Raw genomic sequence first — 25,763 nt, 5'->3', positions numbered from 1 at the left:
CTGTGCAGGGAGGAGAGCTGGAGTGGGGGGGGGGGGTCTGTGCAGGGAGGAGAGCTGGAGTGGGGGGGGGGGGGGGGTCTGTGCAGGGAGGAGAGCTGGAGTGGGGGGGGGTCTGTGCAGGGAGGAGAGCTGGAGTGGGGGGGGGGTCTGTGCAGGGAGGAGAGCTGGAGTGGGGGGGGGGGGTCTGTGCAGGGAGGAGAGCTGGAGTGGGGGGGTCTGTGCAGGGAGGAGAGCTGGAGTGGGGGGGGGGGGGTCTGTGCAGGGAGGAGAGCTGGAGTGGGGGGGGTCTGTGCAGGGAGGAGAGCTGGGGGGTGGGAATTTGTGCAGAGAGGAGAGCTGGGGGGGGGTATTTGTGCAGAGAGGAGAGCTGGGGGGGGGTATTTGTGCAGAGAGGAGAGCTGGGGGGGGTATTTGTGCAGAGAGGAGAGCTGGGGGGGGGGTATTTGTGCAGAGAGGAGAGCTGGGGGGGGGTATTTGTGCAGAGAGGAGAGCTGGGGGGGGGTATTTGTGCAGAGAGGAGAGCTGGGGGGGGTATTTGTGCAGAGAGGAGAGCTGGGGGGGGTATTTGTGCAGAGAGGAGAGCTGGGGGGGGGGTATTTGTGCAGAGAGGAGAGCTGGGGGGGGGGATTTGTGCAGAGAGGAGAGCTGGGGGGGGGATTTGTGCAGAGAGGAGAGCTGGGGGGGGGGGATTTGTGCAGAGAGGAGAGCTGGAGTGGGGGGGGTCTGTGCAGGGAGGAGAGCTGGAGTGGGGGGGGGTCTGTGCAGGGAGGAGAGCTGGAGTGGGGGGGGGGTCTGTGCAGGGAGGAGAGCTGGAGTGGGGGGGGGTCTGTGCAGGGAGGAGAGCTGGAGTGGGGGGGTCTGTGCAGGGAGGAGAGCTGGAGTGGGGGGGGGGTCTGTGCAGGGAGGAGAGCTGGAGTGGGGGGGGGGGGTCTGTGCAGGGAGGAGAGCTGGGGGGTGGGAATTTGTGCAGAGAGGAGAGCTGAGGGGGGTATTTGTGCAGAGAGAAGAGCTGGGGGGGGGTATTTGTGCAGAGAGGAGAGCTGGGGGGGGTATTTGTGCAGAGAGGAGAGCTGGGGGGGGGGGGTATTTGTGCAGAGAGGAGAGCTGGGGGGGGGGGGTATTTGTGCAGAGAGGAGAGCTGGGGGGGGTATTTGTGCAGAGAGGAGAGCTGGGGGGGGGATTTGTGCAGAGAGGAGAGCTGGGGGGGTATTTGTGCAGAGAGGAGAGCTGGGGGGGGGGGGTTTGTGCAGAGAGGAGAGCTGGGGGGGGGATTTGTGCAGAGAGGAGAGCTGGGAAGGGGGGAGCCTTGTGCAGTGGTGAGAGCTGTGGGTTGGGGTGAGCTTTGGATGGGGGTGCAGAGGTGAGCTGTGGACTAGGGGTGTAAGCTATGGTTGGAGGGGTGCAGAGGTGAGATGTTGGTGGGGAGGGGGGCAAAGGTTTACTGTGGATAGGAAGAGTGCAGAGTGGAGCTGTGGACAGGGGAAAGAAGAGGCAAGCTATGGGTGAGGGGTGCAGAGGTGAGCTGTGAATGTGGGACACAGTGGTAAGCAAAGCAAAGAGGTGTGCAAAAGGGGAGGATACTTGAGGGAAGGGTGATTTTTGCTTGGGGAAGACTAGGGAAATTTGCTGAGGGACAGTAGAGCATACATAGTTCAGTGACCAAGGGTATGTAATGTATTGCACAGCATGCAGAGTGCAGTGGTGAGAATGTCTCCTTCTTTGGTTGGGGGCGAGGGGGGCGAGGAGGGCGAGTTCCTGCACCTATTCTCTGAGAAAAAAAAAAGCCCTGTGCAGCACTATAGGCATTTTAATTGTGGGCGTTTAATATCACTAACCTAAGTTCTCTGTAATCCACTGCAGCAAGATTCTTGGCACCATCTCATACAGTCACTGAGTGTTCTTCCTTAAGCCTGTGATGGTGTAACGTCATCTCTCCTGGCTTTTTGCATCACCAATGACAATATGAGGCTGTGAGAAAAGGTCTTTGTACCAATGTTTTGGTTTTAATAATTTTTTTTCTTACAGCTGCCTCTGTGTTAACAAGGCATCAGCTGTGGGTTTCTTTTGGAATAGCTCCTCCTAAATGCAGGGGATTAGATAACCAGGTCCTTGTATGCATCTCAAGACCTGACTTTCACATTTGATTGGACCAATTCTGATATCAACTCCTACACGTAAAAAAACACATCGATCCAATATTTTTTTTTCCAACAGATGCCCTGGAGAATAAAATGGTGGTTGTTGTATATTTTTATGTAACAAAATTGTTTTGGTAGAAATACACTTTAATGAATTTTAATGCACAAAAACAGAATATAATCCCCAACTGTTCAGTAAAATCTAAAAGATGGTTACGCTGAGTAAATAGATAACCAAACATCTCACATTTTAAAGTTGCATCCCTCTGTGGAACAGCACCAAACTACAGTACCTAAATATCTTCATAGGCAACACTTTAAAAGCCTTTACGGGTTACCAGTTTAGAGCTACACAGGCGGACTAGTGCTAAATGTTTGTACTCGCTCTGACGTTCACGTCGATACCTCTCCTATGTGGTGCAATCTCCATTTACACATGTGTGCGGGACCTACGTGAACGGGTGGGAATGGGAGCGCTTAAATATTTTTTTTTTTTTTATTTTTTTAAACACTATACCTTTCATTTTTTTTTTCTTTGCATTTTTTTGATCACCTTTATTGCGATCAGGAGGAATGAACACCATCCTTTGTGATAGCATGGGCCGTGACAGGTCCTATTTATAGAGAGAACTGGGGGCCTAGGAGATCAAACCAAGATAAGAATGTAGATCTGATGCTTTACCAAGCCAGTAATGACTTATTTACACGAGGCTAAAAAAAGGAAGTGATGAAATTCTGGTTGTTCCTCCTATTGTGTGACCTCAGAAACTGGAAGCGACACCCATATCCTCTCACTATGTCTCAGGAACCGCATGACGCCGGTTGCATCCATTCTTACTGGGCTCCCCTGGTAAAAGTAATCCAGCGGCTCTTTAGCCGATAGGATTACTTTTACTTTGAAATGATTACTTTTACTTTGAAGGCAATCAGAAATGTTTTTTTATCTCGATCATTGCTGCAGCGATGACCGAGATATCACCCTTCTGGTCCGAGGATGTTTAAATACATACGGCAGACAGGAAGTGGTTTACTTCCCTTGTAGACTTTAAAGTGGTAAAGCCACATGCACATCGAGATCTAGAAGCTGCAAGTCATCAAGGGGAAAATCTCTGGTACTTCCCCATGTCCAGGAGAAAGAAAATGTCTAAAACAGATGCCCATACAAGTGAATGGTTATATGTGGCTTTACTTGAGTAAACACTGATGACATATGCATCAGTGTTTGCCCGCACATGCACTGCGTTTCAGTGAATGCACCACTTTTGCCTAGACAGAGTGTGGAAGATGTTGCATACAAGGTTTTTCCTAACACTAAGGACATAGACTACCTCAAGTAATTAATAGCTGTTAGTTCATACTGCCAATGCCACCTTAGGACATATGCACAGGGGGGTAAAAAGATACCAAGTTTCTTACAGATCTGAACACAGAGGCATTGCTATCTATGAAACAATGTGCCCAGCTGCATAAAGATCAGTAATGCAGTGATATGTACAGGACCTTTAAAAATAGAAAATTTCACGGATGAGTGCAGTAATTTACGCACACACATTATATGCCTGCCTATATTGAACATCAGTCATTTTTTTGAAGCCTTAAAAAGGAGAAGCTTGCCTTTTTATGAAAAAAATAAATGCACATCTTTCTGCAGGTAAATAAAATGTGCATGTATTATTTATTTATTTTTTACTTGGAGCCTGTAAATTGCACCTACGATCAGAAGATCACAGGTACCACGCAGGACTCCTGCAGACTTCTCAGTGTATCTGTGTGCTCCTCTCTCGTACAGCCAGGCAGATACATACTGACAGGAAGAATCAATGAACTAAGAGAGCGCTCAACAGCTGACGTTTTCTTTAGATCGTGGCAGCGAGCGGGGGTGAAAAGATACCCTGCACGTTGTCCAAACAGGGACTGGGAGGGGTGCGGGGCCGGTGCAATTGTAATATGTTACACCGTGAATATGGGTATAACAAGTAATATGTTATAAAAGGAACTAATTCTTTAATCTACAGAGTGTACCAGACTAACAAGTGCTTGTAATGGTTACACATCAAGGAGATTGTGTTCAATTTAAAGTGTTACTAAACCCAGGACCCTGTATCTGCTCCCCCACAGTACACAGAATATGGAAAATGCAATTATTTTAGTAAATATAAACTGCTAAATACCTTTTCTCATCAGCAGTGTATAGCAGTTTGGAACTTCTATCTTCTATCTAATTATAGCTTGTAGGAGTTTTAATTCTGCTCTGACTGTCCTATGCGGCTGCAGGACCCCTAACCCTCGGTCTGGACAGTGCTGATCATATGCATCCTTTCAAGAAAAAAAAAAAAAAACAACCTCTAGTAATACACACCAAACTGAGCATGTGCAGAGTGACTCCAAAGGCCCTGTACTATCAGGAGAAGGATTGGGGACAGTGGATGAAGGGGAGGATTAGAGAAGACAGGATCAAAAAGCCTCCTTACACAATGCAGAGGATTAACCCCTTAGGTTCCACAGTGAGGATGCCAAGCATGCTTTACTGCATATACACACTTATTTTACAATTGTGGGTTTAGTAACACTTTAACTGATATTTTTCAGTCTTTCAGCAGCACCTAAAATATTTATGAAAATTATGGCAGAGGTTGTAATAGCCCTATGGCTCCAACAGGGCATAACCAAGTCAATATATCCTAGCTAAACCAAATTTTAAAAGCATACAGTTACTCCATTTTTCAGTTGAAGTTCCAACAAGCCCAACTCCAGGCTGGAAGAAAAAAAAACACAAGTAAAGTAGATGTGAGATCCCACACTTCTGACCTATCAAATCAGAGAAAATAAATTCATAAAAAAAATGATTTCATGGGGACCATTGGAGGTTGTAAAAAAAAAAAAAAAATCATACATACATACTCACCTCCATGCTACAGCATTGGTCTGATGCCTCAGCTGGCCCCAGAACTGGTCCAAGAACTGAGCAATCATCTGCTCGGAGCAGAGAACGGTGGCTATAAATCATCGCTCCCTGCTCTCCTTCTCCAAGGCTCACTGGAGCGCCAGGCTGGGAAATAGATGGGAGTGGCTGGCTCCAGTTCTCAGCCATGTACCCAGAGGCTGACCCAGGTGCCAATTAGGCATCTGGGTGAATTCTGGCAATATGGTAGCGATCATTCTAGAACCTGAACGTCTCTGTGCCGGTAGCAGGCCGATTCTGGGTCAGAAGAGAGCACACAAGAGAAGTATGGACAAAAAGCTTTGGTGGTGTTTTAATATCGGGTTCAGAACAAAGGTTTTTTTTTAATTTATAAAGATATCCCTACTTAACTAAATGCAAACATAGCCTGCAAATGAAGCTCTGCACTTTCTGTGCAATTTACCCAGTTTAGCTATTTAGATATGTATACACTCACACATTTGCCATTTTCACAGTTCTCAATCACAAGTTCTATAAATACAAATACAACACCCCCCCCCCCCCCCCCAAGCACAATGTTTAATGGAATACACAGATGTGTTAAAAGGTTTATTATTTCCTCTGTTAACTATTTTGACTCCATCTGAAATCATACAAATTGCATCACATCAGCCTCGGAGATAATTTCATTCAGAAACAAACACTAAAGTGTGTTATAAAGACAAAACAGACTTTTTGCATGTTACTAGAGCACTTTAAAGTATAAATATGCCAATGTTTTTTTCTTTAATGTTTGAACAGTTATGCCAGGTTTTTTTATTGCCATCTGTGTCATCTTAAAGTTGATCTGTGCCAAGTAAGGCTTGGCTCACACCTGTGCAAATTACAGCGCGTTTTTTTTAGAAGCACAATAATCCCTTTTGCATTGTTTTCTATGGGGCCCGTTACCATCTAAGCATTCCCTGCAGTGCATTTTTTGGAAGAGGTGAAGGTACTTGTGCAGGAAGGTACAATTTTGGCCCTACAGGCTTCAATGGGAGTGCATGAAAAAAAGCATGAACAGCACAACAAAAGAAAACATGGATGCCGATCAGATGCAGGTTTTGCAGAATGCCCTGTCAGACAGGCTGGTGTACATGAGGGCCAAATGTCAGCTGTTTTTTTTTTTAACTGGCCGACATTCGGCCCATGTGTACCAGGCTTTATATATAGCCAGTGAGGGGACTATCCTCAGGTGATTAAACAAATTCTCCTACATAAAATGTATTAGTCCATCTGCAGTCTTCTCTTCATCCGTTTAAAGAGCAGTATTTATAAGCTTGTCTGAGCGGTCAGAAAAAAGTGGGCAGAGAGCTGAAATTACACTCTGCAGAGCTTAGTGAAGAAAGCTCTGAGAGCTGATTGGAGAGAAGGGACACACCCCCTTCATACAGCACACAGGAACAAAGCAGAGGCTGTCAATCTGCTGGAGGGCAGCATAGCATGACTAGCAGCCACAAGCATGACACCCAGAGGCAGAGGCATGATGGGACTTGTAGTTTTGCAACAGCTGGAGGGCCACAGTTTGCATATCCCTTCTCTATAGTATTCCCCTTTCGCACATCCCCTGGCTGCTATATAAAAGGTTATGTAGGGAGGTAAAGTGGAGATGAGGTCTTAAGCCAACAAAGAGAAATTACACACTCTTAGAAGAGGAGAGGGCAATGAAGCGCAATGGAGGGCGCTGTGTGGGGGGAATTTGACTATTCCATGTTCACATCGCAAGTGAAAAAAAAAAAAAAAAATTATGCAAAGAATAACTATTGCAGGTAATCATTTAAGGCTCATTCAGACTATGTGCAGGAATCTACACAGATCAATGCACACTTACTGCTAGGGCCCATTGCAAACAATAGTTTTCCACAACCCTGCCTTGAGGTGAGTTAGAGTGCATTGCATAAAAAGGCAGCTATGCTGTGGTGCATAGGAATGAATCAAATTTAGTTTATTCTTTTTCTTTCAACTCCTGTACACATCAGACATCAGCCCATGTACACTCAAATGTTACTCACATTTAAAATCGCACAAGAATAGATTACATGCATCCTACGCCGGCAATGGCATCATCCCAACTAGTGCGACGCCGCAAAGTTTTCCAAAAGTAGTCCCTGCACTACTTTTGGTGATTTCAATATATATTTGTGCATTAACCCAGTGGTCCTCAACCCTGGCCTACAGGGCCCACTAACAGGCCAGATTTGCAAGATAACCGAAATACATCACAGGTGATATAATTTGCTGCTCAGTGATTGCAGTACTCTAGTCTGCATATCCCCAAGGTAATACTTAAAATCTGGCCTGTAAGTGGGCCCTGAAGACCGGAGTTGAGGACCACTGCATTAACCCACACAGATGTCTTTCAAGTTGCCCCCGAAGTTGGACTGAAATACGGCTTTGAAATCACGGGAGTTCAGACGAAGTCGTACGATTTCAAAGCCGCGTTCAATGTCAACAAGAGCTAAGGGGTTAAGGTTTCCAGCAACACACCCCCTAATGAGAGGCTGTAAAAAAACTGCTCACATAATGCACAAACAGCGTCAACATAAGAACCAGTGTTTGTACCTCCTTGTTAGTGGTGCAGGTTCTTATATGTTCCCCATAGATCTTTACTATAGAGAAAACCTACGACATGCCTCATTCCAAGCCACCTCTCTCCATCAGGCATGGGCTGACACTAAAGCTAGCTATAAAAACTTTTATATTCTCTGTACATCCCCTGCTATAAATCAACAGATTTATAAGAAACAGCACAGATGGGGAACCTGCACTGCAGGCTATTGTATCCAATCGCAGGTCCCACAGCTGTCTCAACACCTGAGCAGTGATTGCACCGGATGCAGTCACTGTACGGCTGATTATTTTCCATACGGCTACTCAATTTTTAAAATCTGGTTGGGCAGGGAGGTGCCGACAGAGCTGCCCACACGGCTCAAATTTTGGTTGAATAAGCTGGAATGGGCCAAAATTCAAGCAGTGTATGGCTAGCTTCACTCTTTCAAAGGCCTCAAACTCCCAAATACACCTAAAGCCACGCAGTCTTCAAAGTGCTTCAATGTACCTTTCAACCACCCCTTATGAAGAATATCTAGCTTACCTAGACAGAGCAGACATTTTTCAAGCAGCTGGCTTATCTCAGTATAAACAATAGAGACCTAAGAAGGTTTTCTGATCTGCCCCTTCCTTCCCTTTTTTTTCCAGACTGCTAGCTCCAGTCTGTGTGCAGCTATCCATAAACACAAAATTGTCATTGAATACAGCTGAAAACAGCAGTCACGCAACTTACGGTGCGACTTTGCCAGGCGAATTGATGTAACTTTAGAAGTACTTTGATACAACTTTGTCTTGTGCAGGTATGCAGAGATAACAGCATACAGGAAGATGCCATGCACTGTCTGGGTAATCTTGCTGTAATGTCAGATCCAAATAACATCACTAAAGATGATCTGACTTGGAGGTGACTTCCATTAAAGTCCAAGTGCCGGTTCACACTAGGTCGCTCCGACTTGGGGGCGACCTGTGAGTCGCGTGCAGCGCGACTTCGGCGCGACTTGCACGGACTTCATAAAATGAATGTCTATGCAGGTCGCCCCGAAGTAGTACAGGACCCTTTTTCTAAGTCGGAGCGACTTGTGTCGCTCCTATTAAAACGGCTCCTGTACTACACAATGGGAGCGTGATGGACCGCGACTTGTCAGGCTGACAAGTCGCCTGACAAGTCGGATCAATGTGAATGCAGTCTGAGGGCACAAGTCGGATAGAAGTCCCCTTGACGTAGTACAGGAACCTTTTCCAAAGTCGGAACGACTTCAGTAGTGCTAATTAAGACAGCCATCATTGACTAACATGGAATTTCATGTCATGTGACTTGGGGTCTCACAAGTTGGATCGCAAGTCGCGGCAGTGTGAACTGACCCCTAAAGTGATACTAAACATTGTTTAACTTACATCGTCCCTTCTATTTCTGTATGTGGATGATGGCACTAATTATTTAAAAAAAATAAACATCTAAGTACCTTTTTTCCTAATTGATATACAGCTGTCACATGACGCAGCTCTTTCCCAACCTGTCTATGGGCAAACAGTGGCAGGAGGAGCTTCTAGCCCTATGCTGCTGGTCACATGTTTAAACTAAAAATAGCCTTTGGGATACAGAGTAAAAAATAAATAAAAAACAACAAACAGTTTTAAATCAGCATTTAAATATATATTTGAAATTAAACCTTTATTTTCTGGAAATAACATTGTGGGCAGATTTCTGACAGTCTCAGGCTGTGTCACGCCCCTCCAGCTTGTGTCTTAGAATAAGATGGCGTTGAAGCAATTGTTATATACCGCCACCATTGCGTTTAGCTGGTAATATGCCAGGGAGGAGGGAGGGAGTTGGCTGTCATTTACTACTGTGTATATGCCCACATGTGACTCTATAGTTACATGGGCTGCTCAGATGTGATAGAGAGGAAATGCTCAGCATAGAAACTCACTGAAAACTGAGCATGTGCAGAGTTGCCACAACAGCTACAAAATCCCTAGCTGAGTTGGGGGACATGGGCAGAAGGGGAGATAGATGCATGATCAACCATGTTATTTGCAGAATACAGAAAATGAATCCCATAGTGACAGTGAGTATGAATAGCATGTAATACACCATTTATTGATAGTGTGTTTATGATGTGGGTTTAGTGACACTTTTAAGTGCAGGATTAAAAACATACAAAAAACTCAAAGAGCACAGATACTATACCTTCTTAGTTCATTCATAACCTTAAAAGCCTTTCTGGTATGGCGAGGATTCACAGTTACAGGACAGAACTTCTCTGAGCTCTCTTTCACTTCCACAGGCTTCTGTTGGCTTATTTTAGTGTTTCTGTAAGAAACAATTTACAAATGTTACATCACAGTAACCTGCATTATAGCTACTATGCATTCACACGCAATACATTAAAAAAATATTATACATTGTTTTTTCCCCAGCAACTAAGTACCCCACAAGAAGCAACGATAAATGTCAAATGGCGCATCACCAACTAAGTACGCTACAAGAAGCGATGATAAATGTCAACATGGCACATAAAATAAAATGACAAAGTACAAGGAATCCACTGGGAAATGGCTTTTATCTGTACAACATTTTGCAATTTTATACCTCACAGAAAATCAAATGACACCCTGGGAAAAAATTAAAGCACAGGTACAGAAAGATTATAATAATGTGTGGGAAGATGATTACCACAAAGAACAGGATTTAGCCGATGTGAGCAGTGTAAAACATGCCTATACTATGCTCAGAGTCACATGATCCAGTTGATGTTAAATGGAGGAATGGAATGGGCTGTGCCCAAAAATTGCATTTTTTTAAAGTTGAAAGTATGTACAGGTGCATCTCAAAATATTACAATATCAAAAAGTTAATTTCAGCAATTCAATTCAAAAAGTGAAACATTTTATACAGATGTGTTGCACACACAGAGTGATATTTCGAGCATTCCTTTTTTTTCCCCCAGTTTTGAGGATTATGGCTTACAGCTAGTGCAAACTCAAAATTCAGTATCTCTGAAAATTAAAATATCACATGAGACCAATACAAAAAAGGTTTCTTAAGCCCCGGAAGATTTTACCCCCTTCCTGACCAGGGGGTATTTTGCGATTCGGCACTGCGTGACTTTAACGGACAATTGCGCGGTTGTGCGACGCTGTACCTAAACAAATTTGACGTCCTTTTTTTCCCCACAAACAGAGCTTTCTTTTGGTGGTATTTGATCACCTGTGCGATTTTTTGATCATGCGCTATAAACAAAAAAAAGAGCGTAAATTTTGCAAAAATAACAATATTTTTCACATTTTTTTATATGAAATTCCACCCCAAAAAAATGTAAAAATCAAAATTTTTTTAACATTTTCGGCCAATTTGTTTTATGCTACCTATGTAGCATAAAAGAAAAAAAAAAACAAAACGCAAAAAGCGTATTTTGATTGGTTTGCGCAAAAGTTATCGCGTTTACTAACAAAAGGGAAAGATTTTTGTCATTTTTGGGGTTTTTTTAACGCGTAATGGCGGCGATCTGCGATTTTTTTTGCGGTACTGCGACATTGCGGCAGACAGATCGGACCCTTGACTGACATTGACACTTTTGGGGTAACCAGTGACATTACTGCAGTAATCAGTGCTGTACATATGCACTGTTACTGCAAAATTACACTGGTAGTGAAGGGGTTAACTTTATTTGAGAGGGAGGGGCTGTGTGTGTCCCTAGGGGCGTGATTCTAACTGTGATTGGCTGTCTGTTGAGCTGTAGAAACAGTGATCAACGGTTCTACATAGTAGAACCGTGTGATCACAGTTTCTACACAGGGGAGAATGACAGGCGGCTTGTTTACACTAGCCGCCTGACTTTCTCCCTCTGCAGCGGCGATCGCAGAGTGACGCGCTCGCTCCCTAGACCCTCACAGGCTAGCGACGTAGATCTACGTCACTTTGCCTGTGAGGGGCTGACTGCCGACGTAGATAGTCATTAGGCAGTCGGCAAGTGGTTAAAACAGAAAAGTTGGCTAACTGAAAAGTATGTCCATGTACAGTATAGTATGCACTCAATACTTGTTTGGAGCTCCTTTTGCATGAATCACTGCATCAATGCGTCGTGGCATGGATCCGATCAGCCTTTGGCACTGCTGAGGTGTTATGGATGCCCAGGTTGCTTTGAAAGCTGCCTTCAGCGCATCTGCATTGTTGGGTCTGGTGTCTCATCTTCCTCTTCACAATGCCCCACAGATTCTCTATGAGGTTTAGGTCAGAGGAGTTCGTTGGCCAATCAAGCACAGTGATACCATGATCATTAAACCAGATAATGGTAGTTTTGGCAGTGTGGGCAGGTGCCAAGTCCTGCTGGAAAATATCAACATCTCCATAAAGTTGGTCAGCAGAGGGAAGCATGAAGTGCTCTAGAATCTCCTGGTAGAGGGCTGGGCTGACTATGGACTTGCTAAAACACAGTGGACCAACACCATCAGATGACATGACTCCCCAAATAATTGCTGACTGAAAAATGTAGCATTTCATTTGAAAAGCAAGGTCCCAAAGTCTGGAGGAAGAGTGGAGAAGCACAGAATCCACATTGCATGAGGTTCAGTGTGAAGTTTCCATAGTCCGTGATTTGGGGAGCCATGTCATCTGCTGGTGTTAGTCCCCTGTGTTTTAAATCCAAAGTCAGCACAGGAAATTCTAGAGCACTTTGTGCTTCCCTCTGCTGACCAGCTTTATGGAGATACGGATTTCATTTTCCAGGAGGACTTAGCACTACCCACACTGCCAAAAGCACCAATACCTGGTTTAATGATCATGGCATCACTGTGCTTGAGTGGCCAGCAAACTCGCCTGACCTAAACCCAATAGAGAATCTGTGGGGTATTGTCAAGAGGAAGATGAGAGACAACAGACCCAACAATGCAGACGAGCTGAAAGCCACCATTAAAGCAACCTGGGCTTCCATACCACCTCAGCAGTGCCCCAGGCTGATCGCCTCAATGCTACGCCGCACTGATGCAGTAATTCGTGCAAAAGGAGCCCTGACCAAGTATTGGTATAGTGCATACTATACTGTACATGGACATACTTCTCAGTAAACCGACATTTCGGTATTTGAAAAGTGGTTGTAAACCCTCACATATAACCAGTGAAGTGACTGGACGCAGATGAAACAATACCTCCTTCATAAGTTGCACCTGTCTATCTGCCGTCCTCTTTTTCTACATCCATTTAAAGTCCAGAATTTATAAAGCTTGACTGAGCGTTTTGGAAAAAAAAAGGGGGCTGAGAGCTAGAGTTACACTTTGCAGAAATGAGTGAGGAGAGCTGATTGGAGCGAAGGGACAGGGACAGGGACAGGGACACCCCCCCCCCCTTCACATAGCACACAGGAACAGAGCTGAGGCACTGTTCAAATCAGCTTGAGTTCCATCCCCGGTCACCTTTTTTCTCTTGGTGTCAGGAAAACCTGCCAGAAGTGATTGATGCTGATAGCAGAGGAACAAAGCGGCAGACAGAAACGACCCTTATTACACACTACAGAGGGATATGCATTGTTCATATTTCATGTCTGAGGTTTACAACCAAAACAGAGCTGGAACATAGTGACATCTGAGATTAGACATCTGAGACTAGACACTCCCTTTACCCCAAATAGATTTTGTAAAAAAATGATGTGCCCACTTCTGAGGCAGCATTTACACTTGAGTAAAACCTCTTTGGTGGTTTTAAAGGTGTTTTTTTTTTAACCCCTTTTAACTACATCCCATCCGCGCTACAGCCTATATACGGCTGCAGCGCAGACTCGAATTTTCGGGAGACCGTTTTTAAACGGCCTCCCAGAAGCAGGCTCCCCGCGCACTCCCGCGAGCGCGCATCGGGGAGAACCTGTGTCGGCCGTGTCCCTTGGACACAGCCGATCACAGATCGTGGTGAATGGCCAATCACAGCGGCCATTCACCACGTGATCGGACCGTCCAATGAGAGATGATCTCATATGTAAACATATGAGATCATCTCTCATCGCCGGCGCTCCTTCCTCACACGGAGCCTGCAGTGTGAGGAAGGAGGGGGAGCCTCACAGCGCCGGGGACACAGAGACATGTAATCAGGGCACTGATCACCAGTGCCCTGATTACTAAAAGGTAAAAAAACATACACAAATTGCCCCCAACAGTGCCCACAGTGCCCGCCATCAGTGTCCCCCATCAATGCCCACAATCAGTGCCCATAGTGCTGCCAGTCAGTGCCCATCAGTGCCTGCTCATCTAGGCACTGATGAGCACTGACTGGCAGCACTATGGGCACTGAGTGTGGGCACTGATGGTGCTGCCCATCAGTGCTCATCAGTGCCGCCCATCAGTGCCGCCCGTCAGTGTCCATCAGTGCCATCCGCCAGTGCCCATCAGTGCCGCCTCTCAGTGCCCATCAGTGCCGCCCGTCAGTGCCGCCTCTGTGCCCAGCAGTGCCACCTCTCAGTGCCCAGCAGTGCCGCCTATCAGTGCTCATCAGTGCAGCATATTAGTACCTCCTCATCAGTGCCCATAAGTGCCACCTCATCAGTGCCCATCAGCGCACATCAGTGAAGGAGAAAAATTTATTTTGAAAATTTACTCGCAGAAAATAAGAAAAACTTTTTTTTTTTTTTTCAAAATTTTCTGTCTTTATTCTTTTTTTTTGTAAAAAATAAAAAACCCAGAGATGATTACATACCACCAAAAGAAAGCTCTATTTGTGTGAAAAAAAATGATAAAAATTTCATATGGGTACGGTGTAGCATGACCGCGCAATTGTCAAAGTGTGACAGCGCTGAAAGCTGAAAATTGGCCTGGATGGGAAGGGTGTTTAAGTGCACAGAAGGCAAGTGGTTAAAGACGTCTGTGGCTTGGGTGTTAAAATTTTGAAATTCTTGTTAGGTAATGGAAAGCTAGCTCCTTGGGAAAATTAATGTGCAGAACTGCATGTTTTCCAGGCACTCCCACTGAAGTCCATTGCACCAAACACATTTGAAGCTTGTAGCTCAAAAGAAGCTTGCATACTTTTTTCAGCTACATGTGACAACGCTCAGGCACAATTGAAAATCATGGGATTTACATGCGGAGGTCTTTGGAGCTTTGAGCTACGTTCAGGTGTGAACGGGGCCAGAATGTTATGCTGTTGATTAGGTCAAAGTTCATGTTTTCTCCTCCACCTATGGTGGTCTTGTCCTAAAATTAGGTCATTCTTGAACTTCATATTTCAATAGGGTAATGTAGTGACAGGTAGTTCATGGCCTGAAACTCCAGAGAACACTTTTGTCCATGTTCCAAGATTCAATTAGGGGAATAAAAAAACTGACCTATTACATTTTTTTTTTTATTTTGGCAGGTCCTGATTGCTCACCATTGAAAAGCTACCATTTGAGAATGGGTAGCAGAATTAAATAACATTAGGAGGATGGAAGAGGCATTGGCTATCACCAATGGAAAAAATAAAACATTTTGGGAAACCATTTTGAATTTGCCTCAATTATTGCTGTTCCTCCAATAACCTTGCTCGATAAACTCTCTCCCAGACTCCTCCCTTTTCTCTTAAAAACAAAAATTGTGGCCCAAGGACATCATCCTATCTCATGACTTACTTTGGTGTTTGTGGGGAACTGTAGTCACACCCGCCTATTAGTTTAGATTTGTTATCTATTGTTATTGCCAAATGTAATGGATTGCTTAATGATTTACTAATTTTGCTATATAAATCATTAAAAATGAAATATTTTTGTGTTTTCCATAGTTCTTGCTAAGTCTCTCAGTATCTTTTATGTGTTTAAATGAGTTTCTATTGTTTAAAAAGTGTGTTTAAAGACCTTAAAATGCTTTTACACGTACAGTGACAGTAAAAAAAACATGCCTACAATGCATTTTGTAAGGGTTTTTCTATTTCGTGAATTTTCACTTTTTGCGGCTGGGTCCGGAACGTAACCCCCGCAATGGAGGGGGGTTTACTGTATAGCCACATCTTTAAAAAACCATTAAACAAGAAAGTTTGTGTTGCTCAAACCCTAGTCTCCCCTGAGCACCTTCTGCCACTGCCCACAAATTCATAACCCAGACCTCAAACGCAAAACCTTGTGCATTACCTTTACGAGTTTATTAAAATATATGTATGCCAAAAACATAAGAGCTATAAAGGCTAAAGACCTCAAGGGGTACAGAGACCCAAAACTGGCAAAGGAAACAGGATGCAAGTGCTCCGTGTGGCCTGGACCTCACTCTGTGACAAACAAGCCAACACGTTTCGACTGAGATGCTCTTCCTCAGAGCTTGAATCTCCTGCCTGCTGTCTACCTCATGGTTTAATAGACCTATTGACAAACAATAATTTAGTAGTAAGCCACTCTTCATTTTCCAGGGAGAGGGAGTGGCCTGGTGTGTATTAACCATTACATGACCTTCTAAAAGAGATCTTCGTTCTAGAAACAAATAATTAAAAGTCAGCAGCTACAAATTCTATAGCGGCTGACACCTGTCCAAGGATCCAGCACCGTCCTCACCTGGGCCTGTTATTTACTGGTCTTTGAGTCCCTGGCATTTTTAACATGGTAAACCAGCTGTAACTCCTTGCGGCTTCACAGCCAACTTCCCACTGCACATGTGGCATGTCCCAGAAGTCTGCTGGGAGGGAGGACAGGGAGGAGTGGAAAAGGAAGTGAGCACCTGTCAAAACCAGTTACCCGCCTCCACCCCCCCCAAAAAAGTGCCATTTCCCAAGAAGGAGAGGGGGGAGAAGTACTTCCCCTTTTGGGTGAAGTTCCACATTAAGTATTTCTCTCATGACAGGCCTCTCCATTCCACTGGACTGTCCAGTAAATATAAGGTTCCCCCCAAAAAATGTTATGTGCAAACAATTGAAAGGGGATGGGGGGCAGAAATCAGAAAAGCATGGTTACCAACGTGGTGTTTTTTTCTTTGCCAGTGTGCAAGAGGCCTTAAATCACAGTGTGCTGAAAGCAGAATTGTGCTATAATAATTTTACATGTTATGTTACACCCACTCAATTATCTGCCTCATACAATTATTAGCTGAGTTGCTTGGTTAATCCAGACCTGATTTTTGTGACACATTTCTCATTCATGTAACATACACCAAGCAATGTCATACACAAGTACTTTATTGCTATCTAAAATGTCATCTATGCCATTAAAATAAGTCACACATTAACCTGCTGCAGCTCTGCCTCTCTAAGCAGTAACTCTGGCTGAGCAGATTGGGAACATTTACATGAATGTTAGCATAATTACAGTATCTCACAAAAGTGAGTACACCCCTCACATTTTTGTAAATATTTTATTACATCTTTAAATGTGACAACACTGAAGAAATGACACTTTGCTACAATGTAAAGTAGTGAGTGTACAACTTGTAGAACAGTGAAAATTTGCCGTCCCCTCAAAATAACTAAACACTCAGTCATTAATGTCTAAACAGCTGGCAACAAAAGTGAGTACACCCCTAAATGAAAATGTCCAAATTGGGCCCATTTAGCCATTTTCCCTCCCCCATGTCAAGTGACTCGTTAGTGTTACAAGGTCTCAGGTGTGAATGTGGAGCGTGTGTGTTAAATTTTATGTTCTCTCTCTCTCATTCTTACTTGTCACTAGAAGTTTACATGGCACCTGATGGCAAAGAACTCTTGAGGATCTGAATAAAAGAATTGTTGCTCTACAAAAGATGGCCTAGGCTATAAGAAGATTGCCAAGACCATGAAACTGAGCTGCAGCACAGTGGCCAAGACCATACAGCGGTTTAACAGGACAGGTTCCACTCAGAACAGGCCTCGCCAATGGTCGACTGAAGAAGTGAATGCAGGTGCTCAGTGTCATATCCAGAGTTGTCTTTTGGAAATTGACGTACGAGTGCTGCCAGCATTGCTGCAGATGTTGAAGGGGTGGGGGGTCAGCCTGTCAGCGCTCAGACCATACGCCACACACTGCATTAAATTGGTCTGCATGGCTGTCCCAGAAAGAAGCCTCTTCTAAAGCTGGTGCACAAAAAAGCCTGCAAACAGTTTGCTGAAGACAAGCAGACTAAAGGACATGGATTACTGGAACCATGTCCTGGGGTCTGAGGAGACCAAGATAAAACTTATTTGTTAGATGTAACTGGGCTGCAGGGCAGAATTCCAACATAACATCCTCAAACACACCTCCAAGACAACCACTGCCTTGCTAAAGAAGCTGAGGATAAAGGTGATGGACTGCACAAGCATGTCTCCAGACCTAAACCCTATAGAGCATCTGTGGAGCATCCTCAAATGGAAGGTGGAGGAGTGCAAGGTCAAACATCCACCAGCTCGTCATGGACAAGTAGAAAAAGGACTCCAGTGGCAACCTGTGAAGCTCTGATGAACTCCATACCCAAGAGGGTTAAGGAAGTGCTGGAAAATAATTGTGGCCGCACAACATATTGACACTTTGGGCCCAGTTTGGACATTTTGACTTAGGGGTATACTCACTTTTGTTGCCAGCGATGTAGACATTAATGGCTGTATATTGAGTTATTTTGAGGTGACAGCAAATTCACACTGGTATACAAGTTGTACACTCACTACTTTACATTGTAGCAAAGGGTAATGTCACATGAAAAGATAGAATACAATATTTACAAAAATGTGAGGGGTTTACTCACTTTTGTGAGATACTGTATGTCAGTTTGACACCCCCCCCCCCCCCCATTTTAAAACCCAGGTATCACCAATCTATTCTGTAAAGCAGGAGGAATATATACATTATATTATATAATATTATATATATATATATATATATATATATATATAAAAAAAAAAAAAAAAAAACTTTATTTTTCCTTCAGTATGAAACCTTATGTAACATGAATGTTTCAAATCACAAACTTCAATGTTACAGGAGAAGTATAGACAAAGGTATTTTGGCTATACTTCCACTGTAGGTCACAGGAGTGCAGTTCTTTCTGCACTCCTGTGAACCATTTTCTGCCAATGGCAGGCTAAAGTCTGCTGACGTCACCAAGCTGGCCAAGGCTCTGAAAAGATCCCGACCATATGGTTGGGTTCCACCCAGAAATCTGGACCTACACCTGGCTCAGCCTCTCAGCTCAGAGAGCCTGAGCCATCCCCTCCTGCCCCCACCATAGCCCAGCGCTTCAGTGAGTGCTGAAGAGGCAGAGCAGAGAGCTGAAGACCGATAGTCACCAGCTCTCTGCTCAGAGCGGAGGGGGGGGGGAGAACTGAGCGATCATCTGTGTTTGATCTCTCAATTCTCACTACTCGGCAGGGGACAGATGCACTATACACCTAGGTGAGTATAAAAGTTTTTTTCTGTCAAGTCGAAACTTTTCTTTTAAGCTCACCACACCTTACAATCAAATTGTACAATCTCTTTAAGGCATTCTGATTTCAACTGGAAGGTCCATGGAGCCCTACAGACAAGTGGATGTAAATGGACTTGTGTCCATTTATACCCGCCTACACCTGAATCTGATCAGGTCCAGATAAAAAAAATACCCAACAGGCAGCAGAGTACGTTTACACCCAGCCACCCATAGAGCTGACGTAGTCTGCCTGTGTCTGCAGGGCAAAAACAGAAAGGGCATAGATCTTATCTTACATCAGTCCTGTTTGGCTGCTCACAGATACCCAGGTGATTATACTCAATTCAGTGTAAAAGGAGCCTGAGATCTACCATAAAGTATGTAGTGCAAGTGTCTCTCAGTTTGGATACAATATGATTGGATACCTTAAAGAGGAAGTAAACTCTTCAAAAAAAAAATATATTATTTTTAATTCCAGTCTTATTTTTAATTTGCCGCCTTAAAGTGGTTGTAAATCCACTTCGATTACTTTTACCTATAGGTAAGCGTCAAAGTGGATTTACAACCACTTTAAGGCTGCAATATATGGATAAAAATTTGGCTGATACGGGAGAGACCGGACAAATTTTAATACATGTATAGGAAGGCTGAATCTAGCGATCAACAATTGTACAACCAGTCTGTTTGATTTTTCTAAATCAATCATTGCAACGGCAGCACTGATCCGCATATTTTAATGGCAGGGAAGGCTTCCCGCTGTCAGAATACGACTCAGCGGGAAGGATTCCCCCATCCACATTGATTGTGTGGATCGGAGGAATCGGGTCAAATTTTTTCCATTCAACCTGCTAATTGGGAAAAAAAAAATTGTATGGCCTGCTTTAGGTCATCATATCACACAGCTTGGTTAAATCTAGGGTTGATTAGACAGAGATTGCACAGTCAGTTTAGAACATATTGGTGAGTTACAGCACACAGATTGAATTTGGCCTAGTTAAGCAGGGATCAGTGAAGTTCGATCTGTGTGCAACCCTCCCTGTCTGACAGAAGACGATCGGTCAAACGGGACTGCTGGAAAACCTTAATTCAATCAGCGTTTTCTTACAGCAGAGGAGTCTTGCTGTCAGAATACAATAGCACCGTGGGGAGAATTCCTTCATCCACCTAGCTTGCGTGGATTCCGTTGTGGATTTGTTTTTTTGTCCCCCCATTCAGGCAGCCCGTTGAATAGGGGGGAACGGAAGGCTGGCCAGAAGACATTTTTCATATGGCCAGTATAAGTGACAGCAGGCGCAGGTAGCCTTTATCAAGCCACCTGCCTATGACAAGGGAGTCTGTCATACACATTACAGTTCTGTCTAAAAATCGGCAAAAGTGTCTTTAGTTGTTTTTCGTTAAAAAAAAATTTGATCGGAGTCTGATGATATTTACCAGATTCAGAGCTGGTTCACACTAGCGCGACTTGTCAGGCGACTTGTCAGCCTGACAAGTCGCGCTCCCTCGCGGTCCATTGACCGCTACAGGACCCGTTCTAATAGGAGCAACACAAGTCGCTCCGACTTAGAAAAAGGGTCCTGTACTACTTCGGGGCGACCTCGAAGCGACTTGCATAGACTTCCATTATGTGAAGTCTCTGCAAGTCGCTCCGAAGTCGTGGTGCATGGGAATGCACAAGTCGCCCCTGAAGTAGTAAGGAGTCGTGTCGCCTCAGTGTGAACCGGCTCTCAACCTCTAATAGTATATACAATATATCTCTGTCTGTTATTCTCAGAGTAGCAATTTTGCTCTCTAACCATATAGTTGGTTATTTATATTTACCACTGCATATGGATATTTAAGAATAAATTGACTTTTTTAAACTTTACATATTAACTAAATTACACACCACACTTAAGGTTATTACTGTATCTGATTAGTCTAAACCATAAAATCAGCCACCTAGTCAATTATGAAAAAAATTGTTCGTTGCAGCCCCAATACTTACCTTATTCCTCAGTCCAGCATGGTCCCTCCAATGCTGCAACCTATCCTCTGCAGCGACCTTTGTAAGGCTCCGTTCACATGTTAGCGTATGGGTCACGGGCAGAACCGCTGCGGTTCCGCCCGCGATCCGGAGATTATTGCAAATCGCGGGACGCCTGTGCGTTGCCCGTTGATTTGCAATAGACCCCCAAACGCTGAGCGATGTTGCCGCGATTTCCGCCTGCCGAATCGCGGTAACATCGCGCAAAAAAAAAATCGCGGGACGCAATACGATCCAAAGAAGTACAAGAGCTTCTTTGGATCGTATTGCGTCCCGCGTGGGGAGCATAAAAATTGTGACAGAAAACATCACGTTTCTCAGGTGCAACAAAACACATCCTAGAGAGAAACAGGGAACCGGGAGTGGAGACATTTTCTTATACAAGTGCATCTCAAAAAATTAGATTAAAAAAATGTATTTCAGTAAATCAATTCGAAAAGTGAAACTCATATTATATAAATTCATTACACACAGTGATAGATTTCAAGCATTTCTTTCTTTTAATTTGATGATTATGGCTTATAGCTAGTAAAAACCCAAAATTTAGTATTTCAGAAAATTAGAATATTGTGAAAAAGATCAATATTGTAGACTCATGGTGTCACACTCTATTCAGCTAATAAACTCAAAACACCTGTAAAGTTTTCCTGAGCCTTTACATGGTCTCTCAGTCTGGTTCAGTAGGTTACAATCATGGGGAAGACTGTTGTCCAGAAGACAGTCATGGACACCCTCCACAAAGGGCAAGTCAAAAAAAGGTCATTGCTAAAGAAGCTGGCTGTTAACCACTTAAGCCCCGGAAGATTTTACCCCCTTCCTGACCAGGGCCTATTTTGTGATTCGGCATTGTGACTTTAACGGACAATTGCGCGGTCGTGCGACACTGTACCTAAATGAAATTGATGTCCTTTTTTTCCCACAAACAGAGCTTTCTTTTGGTGGTATTTGATCACCTGTGCGATTTTTTGATCATGCACTATAAACAAAAAAAGAGCGTCAATTTTGCAAAAATAACAATATTTTTCACATTTTTTTATATGAAATTCCCCAAAAAAAAAAAAAAAAATGTAAAAACCAAAACTTAACATTTTCGGGCAATTTGTTTTATGCTACATATGTTTGGTAAAAAAAAAAAAAAAGCGTATTTTGATTGGTTTGCGCAAAAGTTATCGCGTTTACTAACAAAGGGAAAGATTTTTGTCATTTTTTTTTACGCGTAATGGCGGCGATCTGCAATTTTTTTTTGCGGTACTGCGACATTGCGGCGGACAGATCGGACCCTTGACTGACATTTTTGACACTTTTGGGGTTACCAGTGACATTTCTACAGTAATCAGTGCTATACATATGCACTGTTACTGTAAAATTACACTGGCAGTGAAGGGGTTAACTTTTGAGAGGGAGGGGTTGTGTGTGTCCCTAGGGGCGTTATTCTAACTGATTGGCTGTGGCTTGAGGTTTAGGAACAGTGATCAACGGTCCTACATAGTAGAACCGTATGATCACTGTTTCTACACAGGGGAGAATGACAGGCGGCTTGTTTACATCAGCCGCCTGCCTTTCTCCCTCTGCACGATTGCCGAGTGACCGGCGGACATCGGGTCCGTCGGTGACACGCGGGGGGGGGGGGGGGGGGGGTCCGTGACTACATCGCTCTGCCTGTGAGGGGCTGACTGCCGACGTAAATAGTCGTGCGGCAGTCGGCAAGTGGTTAACAGAAGGCTGTATCCAAGCATATTCATGGAAAGTTGAGTGGAAGAAAAAAGTGTGGTAGAAAATCATGCACTAGCAACAGGGATAACCGCAGCCTTGAGGATTGTGAAGCAGCAGGCATTCAAGAATTTGGGGGAGATTCACAAGGAGTGGACTACGGCTGGTGTCAGTGCTTCAAGAGCCATCACACACAGATGTATCCAGGACATGGGCAACAACTGTCGCATTCCTTGTGTCAAGCCACTCCTGAACCAGGGACAATGTCAGAAGGGTCTTACCTGGGCTAAGGAGAAAGAGGACTGGACTGTTGCTCAGTTTTTGTTTTTTACCCCAGGAGGTAAATTTTTCATTGGAAATCAAGGTCCCATAGTCTTGAGGAAGAGTGGAGAGGCACAGAATTCAAGTAGCAAGGAGGTCCAGTGTGAAGTTTCCACAGTCAGTGATGATTTGTGGAGCCAAGTCATTTTCTGGTGTTGGTTCACTGTATTTAATCAAGTCAAAAGTCAGAACAGGAAATTCTAGAGCACTTCATGCTTCCTTGTGCTGACCAGCTTGATGGAGATGCGGATTTTATTTTCCAGCAGGACTTAGCACTACCCACACTGCCAAAAGTACCAATACCTGCTTTAATGATCATGGTATGTATCACTGTGCTTGATTGGTCAGCAAACTCGACTAAACCTGAAGAGGAAGAGGAGACACCAGACCCAACAATGCAGACAAAAAAGCTGCTATCAAAGCAACCCGGGCTTCCATAACACCTCAGCAAAGCCCTAGGTTGATCGCCTCCATGCAACGCTGCACTGATGCAGTAATTCATACAACCAAGTGCTGAGTGCAAACTATACTGTACATGGACATAACCAATATTTCTGTATTAAAAATCCTTTTTCCCATTAGCCCTATGAAATATTCTAATTTTCTGAGATAGTGAATTTTGGGTTTTCATTAGCTGTAAGCCATAATCATCAAAATTAAAAGAAAAATGCTCAAAATATATCACTGTATGTAATGAATCTATACAAGAGTCACTTTTTGAATTGAATTACTAAAATAAAATTACCTTTTGATGATCTTGTAATTTTTTGAGATGCATCTGTATATGCTACTGACCAAGAATACAGCAAATATAACCATGTCAATGTAAAACATTTTTCGTTTCACGTGGACTAAGACATGTTCAACTTTGAGCAAAATTACTGGGCTCCTGATGAAGGATGAGCTCAGGCATGTTCAGATCCTAGTCCGAACCCATCTAAGTGAACATGCCTGTCACTGAACTGGACCATTTATAAGCAGTTTAAGTATTCCCCACCACAATCACATGTATACATGCCCCTTGGCCACAGATGATTGGCCCAGTACAGGTGACACTTTCCTGGTGGGCTTGCTCAGGTGGGTTGGGACTAAAGCTTAGAACTCACGGGCCAAATGTCAGGCAGCATTGGCCTGTTCAATAGAAACCAGCCAAAACTCGGCCCGTGTGTACTGGAGTCGGGGCAGGCTTCAGTCGAAGGAACATAACCCCCAAAAAAAAAAAAAAAAAAAAAAAAAGCGTCCTAAACAGCAGGGGAGATCACTTTATCAACATTGCATAATTAGTACAGTGGCTCCTCCGGTCAGTTTTTTTTTTAGTTCATCCTGGTTGGGTTGAACCAAAAACTACTAGTGTGTACTAGGCTTAAGAACCAACCATGCCTAAGCTCATCCCCACTCCTGAAACTTGAAGTCTTGAAGTCCAAATTAGCCCACCTTCCAATGCCCCCGATACCCCATTAATATCACAGGTGACCTCACTGACCAAAAAGTAGGCTTCAGAGGGAAACCAAGCTTAACTTTTAGAGCTCATTCACACAAAGTTCTTTGATCAACACAAGCTCAACGACAGGACACCGAAGTTCTCTATGTGCCCTGATCACAACATACAAGTGTGCTGCATATAAATGCTGCATGTGAATGGTGTGAACAGATACAAGCATAGGAAGTGTTCTACCAATAAAACATGTACACCACTTACTTCTCAAAATGCTGGTTGCTCCACTTACTTCTGAAAATGCTGATTGTTTTGCCGTCATGCTGACCAAACAAATTTAAAGTATAACTAAAAGGGGAATTTTTTTAAGTTTTAGATGGAGTGCAGAGGGATTTGAATAGCTGTCAAATTTTATTGGTCTGTGTCCCCACTGGGGAGATTCACCCTCTCTATTTGTCCTGTTTGAAAGTAAAAGAAAATCCCACATTTCCGGTTGTCCCCAGAAAAGTAAGAGGGGAAATCTAAGGGGGGGACATTTGTTCGGGTGACCCTTAAATTTGCAGATATTTCCTCTCACTTCCTGTTTGGCTATAGGACAGGAAGTGAATTAAAATCTCCATAATGGGACAAAGATGATGGAAAAAAAATAAAAAATATCTGACGGGTTATGACCCTCCCTTACTCCATCCAAAATGAAAAAAAATAAATAAAAAAAGTTTTGCTTATAGTGCTACTTTAACATTGGTTCTGGTTACTGCTACAGAACCCATATGAAGATCAGGAGTTTCAGTTTTACTCTGCCCAACCTTCTACATGTGTTCCAGGTTAATGAATAAAAGTAAATTAAAACCACTTTCACGGTTAAAATTTTCTGTGCCGTTCCATCAAAGTTTCTCATCACTACAGACAAAAATGATTGTCAATTTCACCCCAAGCAATCAAACTGAAAAAGTTTGACTGAAAATCAATTAATGCATGACCAGCTTTATACTTGTTTTGTGTAAAGCCAGCCATATATGGTTTGAAAGTCTTCCAGTTCAGCAAGGACTGGTCGAATTTCAGTCCATGTATGGGCAGGCTGGGTGTGCACAAGGCCATCTATATATCCACTTGTATACAACCAGCCTGTCAGGTTTTCCCCAAACGATCAGCTATAACCGGCAACACTGATTGTTGTATTCTGATGGCAGGGAAGAGAGGCTGGAAGGAGGGATGGCGCACAGCAGTGTAGTTTAGAACTTTTGCTCCTAAATAAAACCAACTGATGGACAGTGATGGCAGGGATAACAGGAAAGTTTATTGGTAATAATTCATGATAAAACCACCAACCAGTCCTGGGGTCTTCAGCATCGC

At 43.7% G+C, this 25,763-nt stretch overlaps 1 protein-coding gene across 1 annotated transcript in view; it reads right to left on the bottom strand.

The window, feature by feature from the left end:
• KLHL2 (kelch like family member 2) overlaps positions 1 to 25,763 on the bottom strand; it is a 293,449-nt gene that overhangs the window by 234,474 nt on the left and 33,212 nt on the right. Inside the window, exon 2 of the mRNA XM_082272572.1 lies at positions 9,821 to 9,943. Coding sequence (XP_082128698.1) covers positions 9,821 to 9,943 — 123 coding nt within the window. The remainder of the gene's footprint in view (positions 1 to 9,820; positions 9,944 to 25,763) is intronic.

This window comes from Pelophylax lessonae, assembly GCF_965119305.1.
Source record: "Pelophylax lessonae genome assembly, chromosome: 1".
NCBI classification, from domain to species: Eukaryota; Metazoa; Chordata; class Amphibia; order Anura; family Ranidae; genus Pelophylax; species Pelophylax lessonae.
Note: the sequence above shows the minus strand (reverse complement) of the source record. Positions and strands in the feature narration are given on the sequence as shown.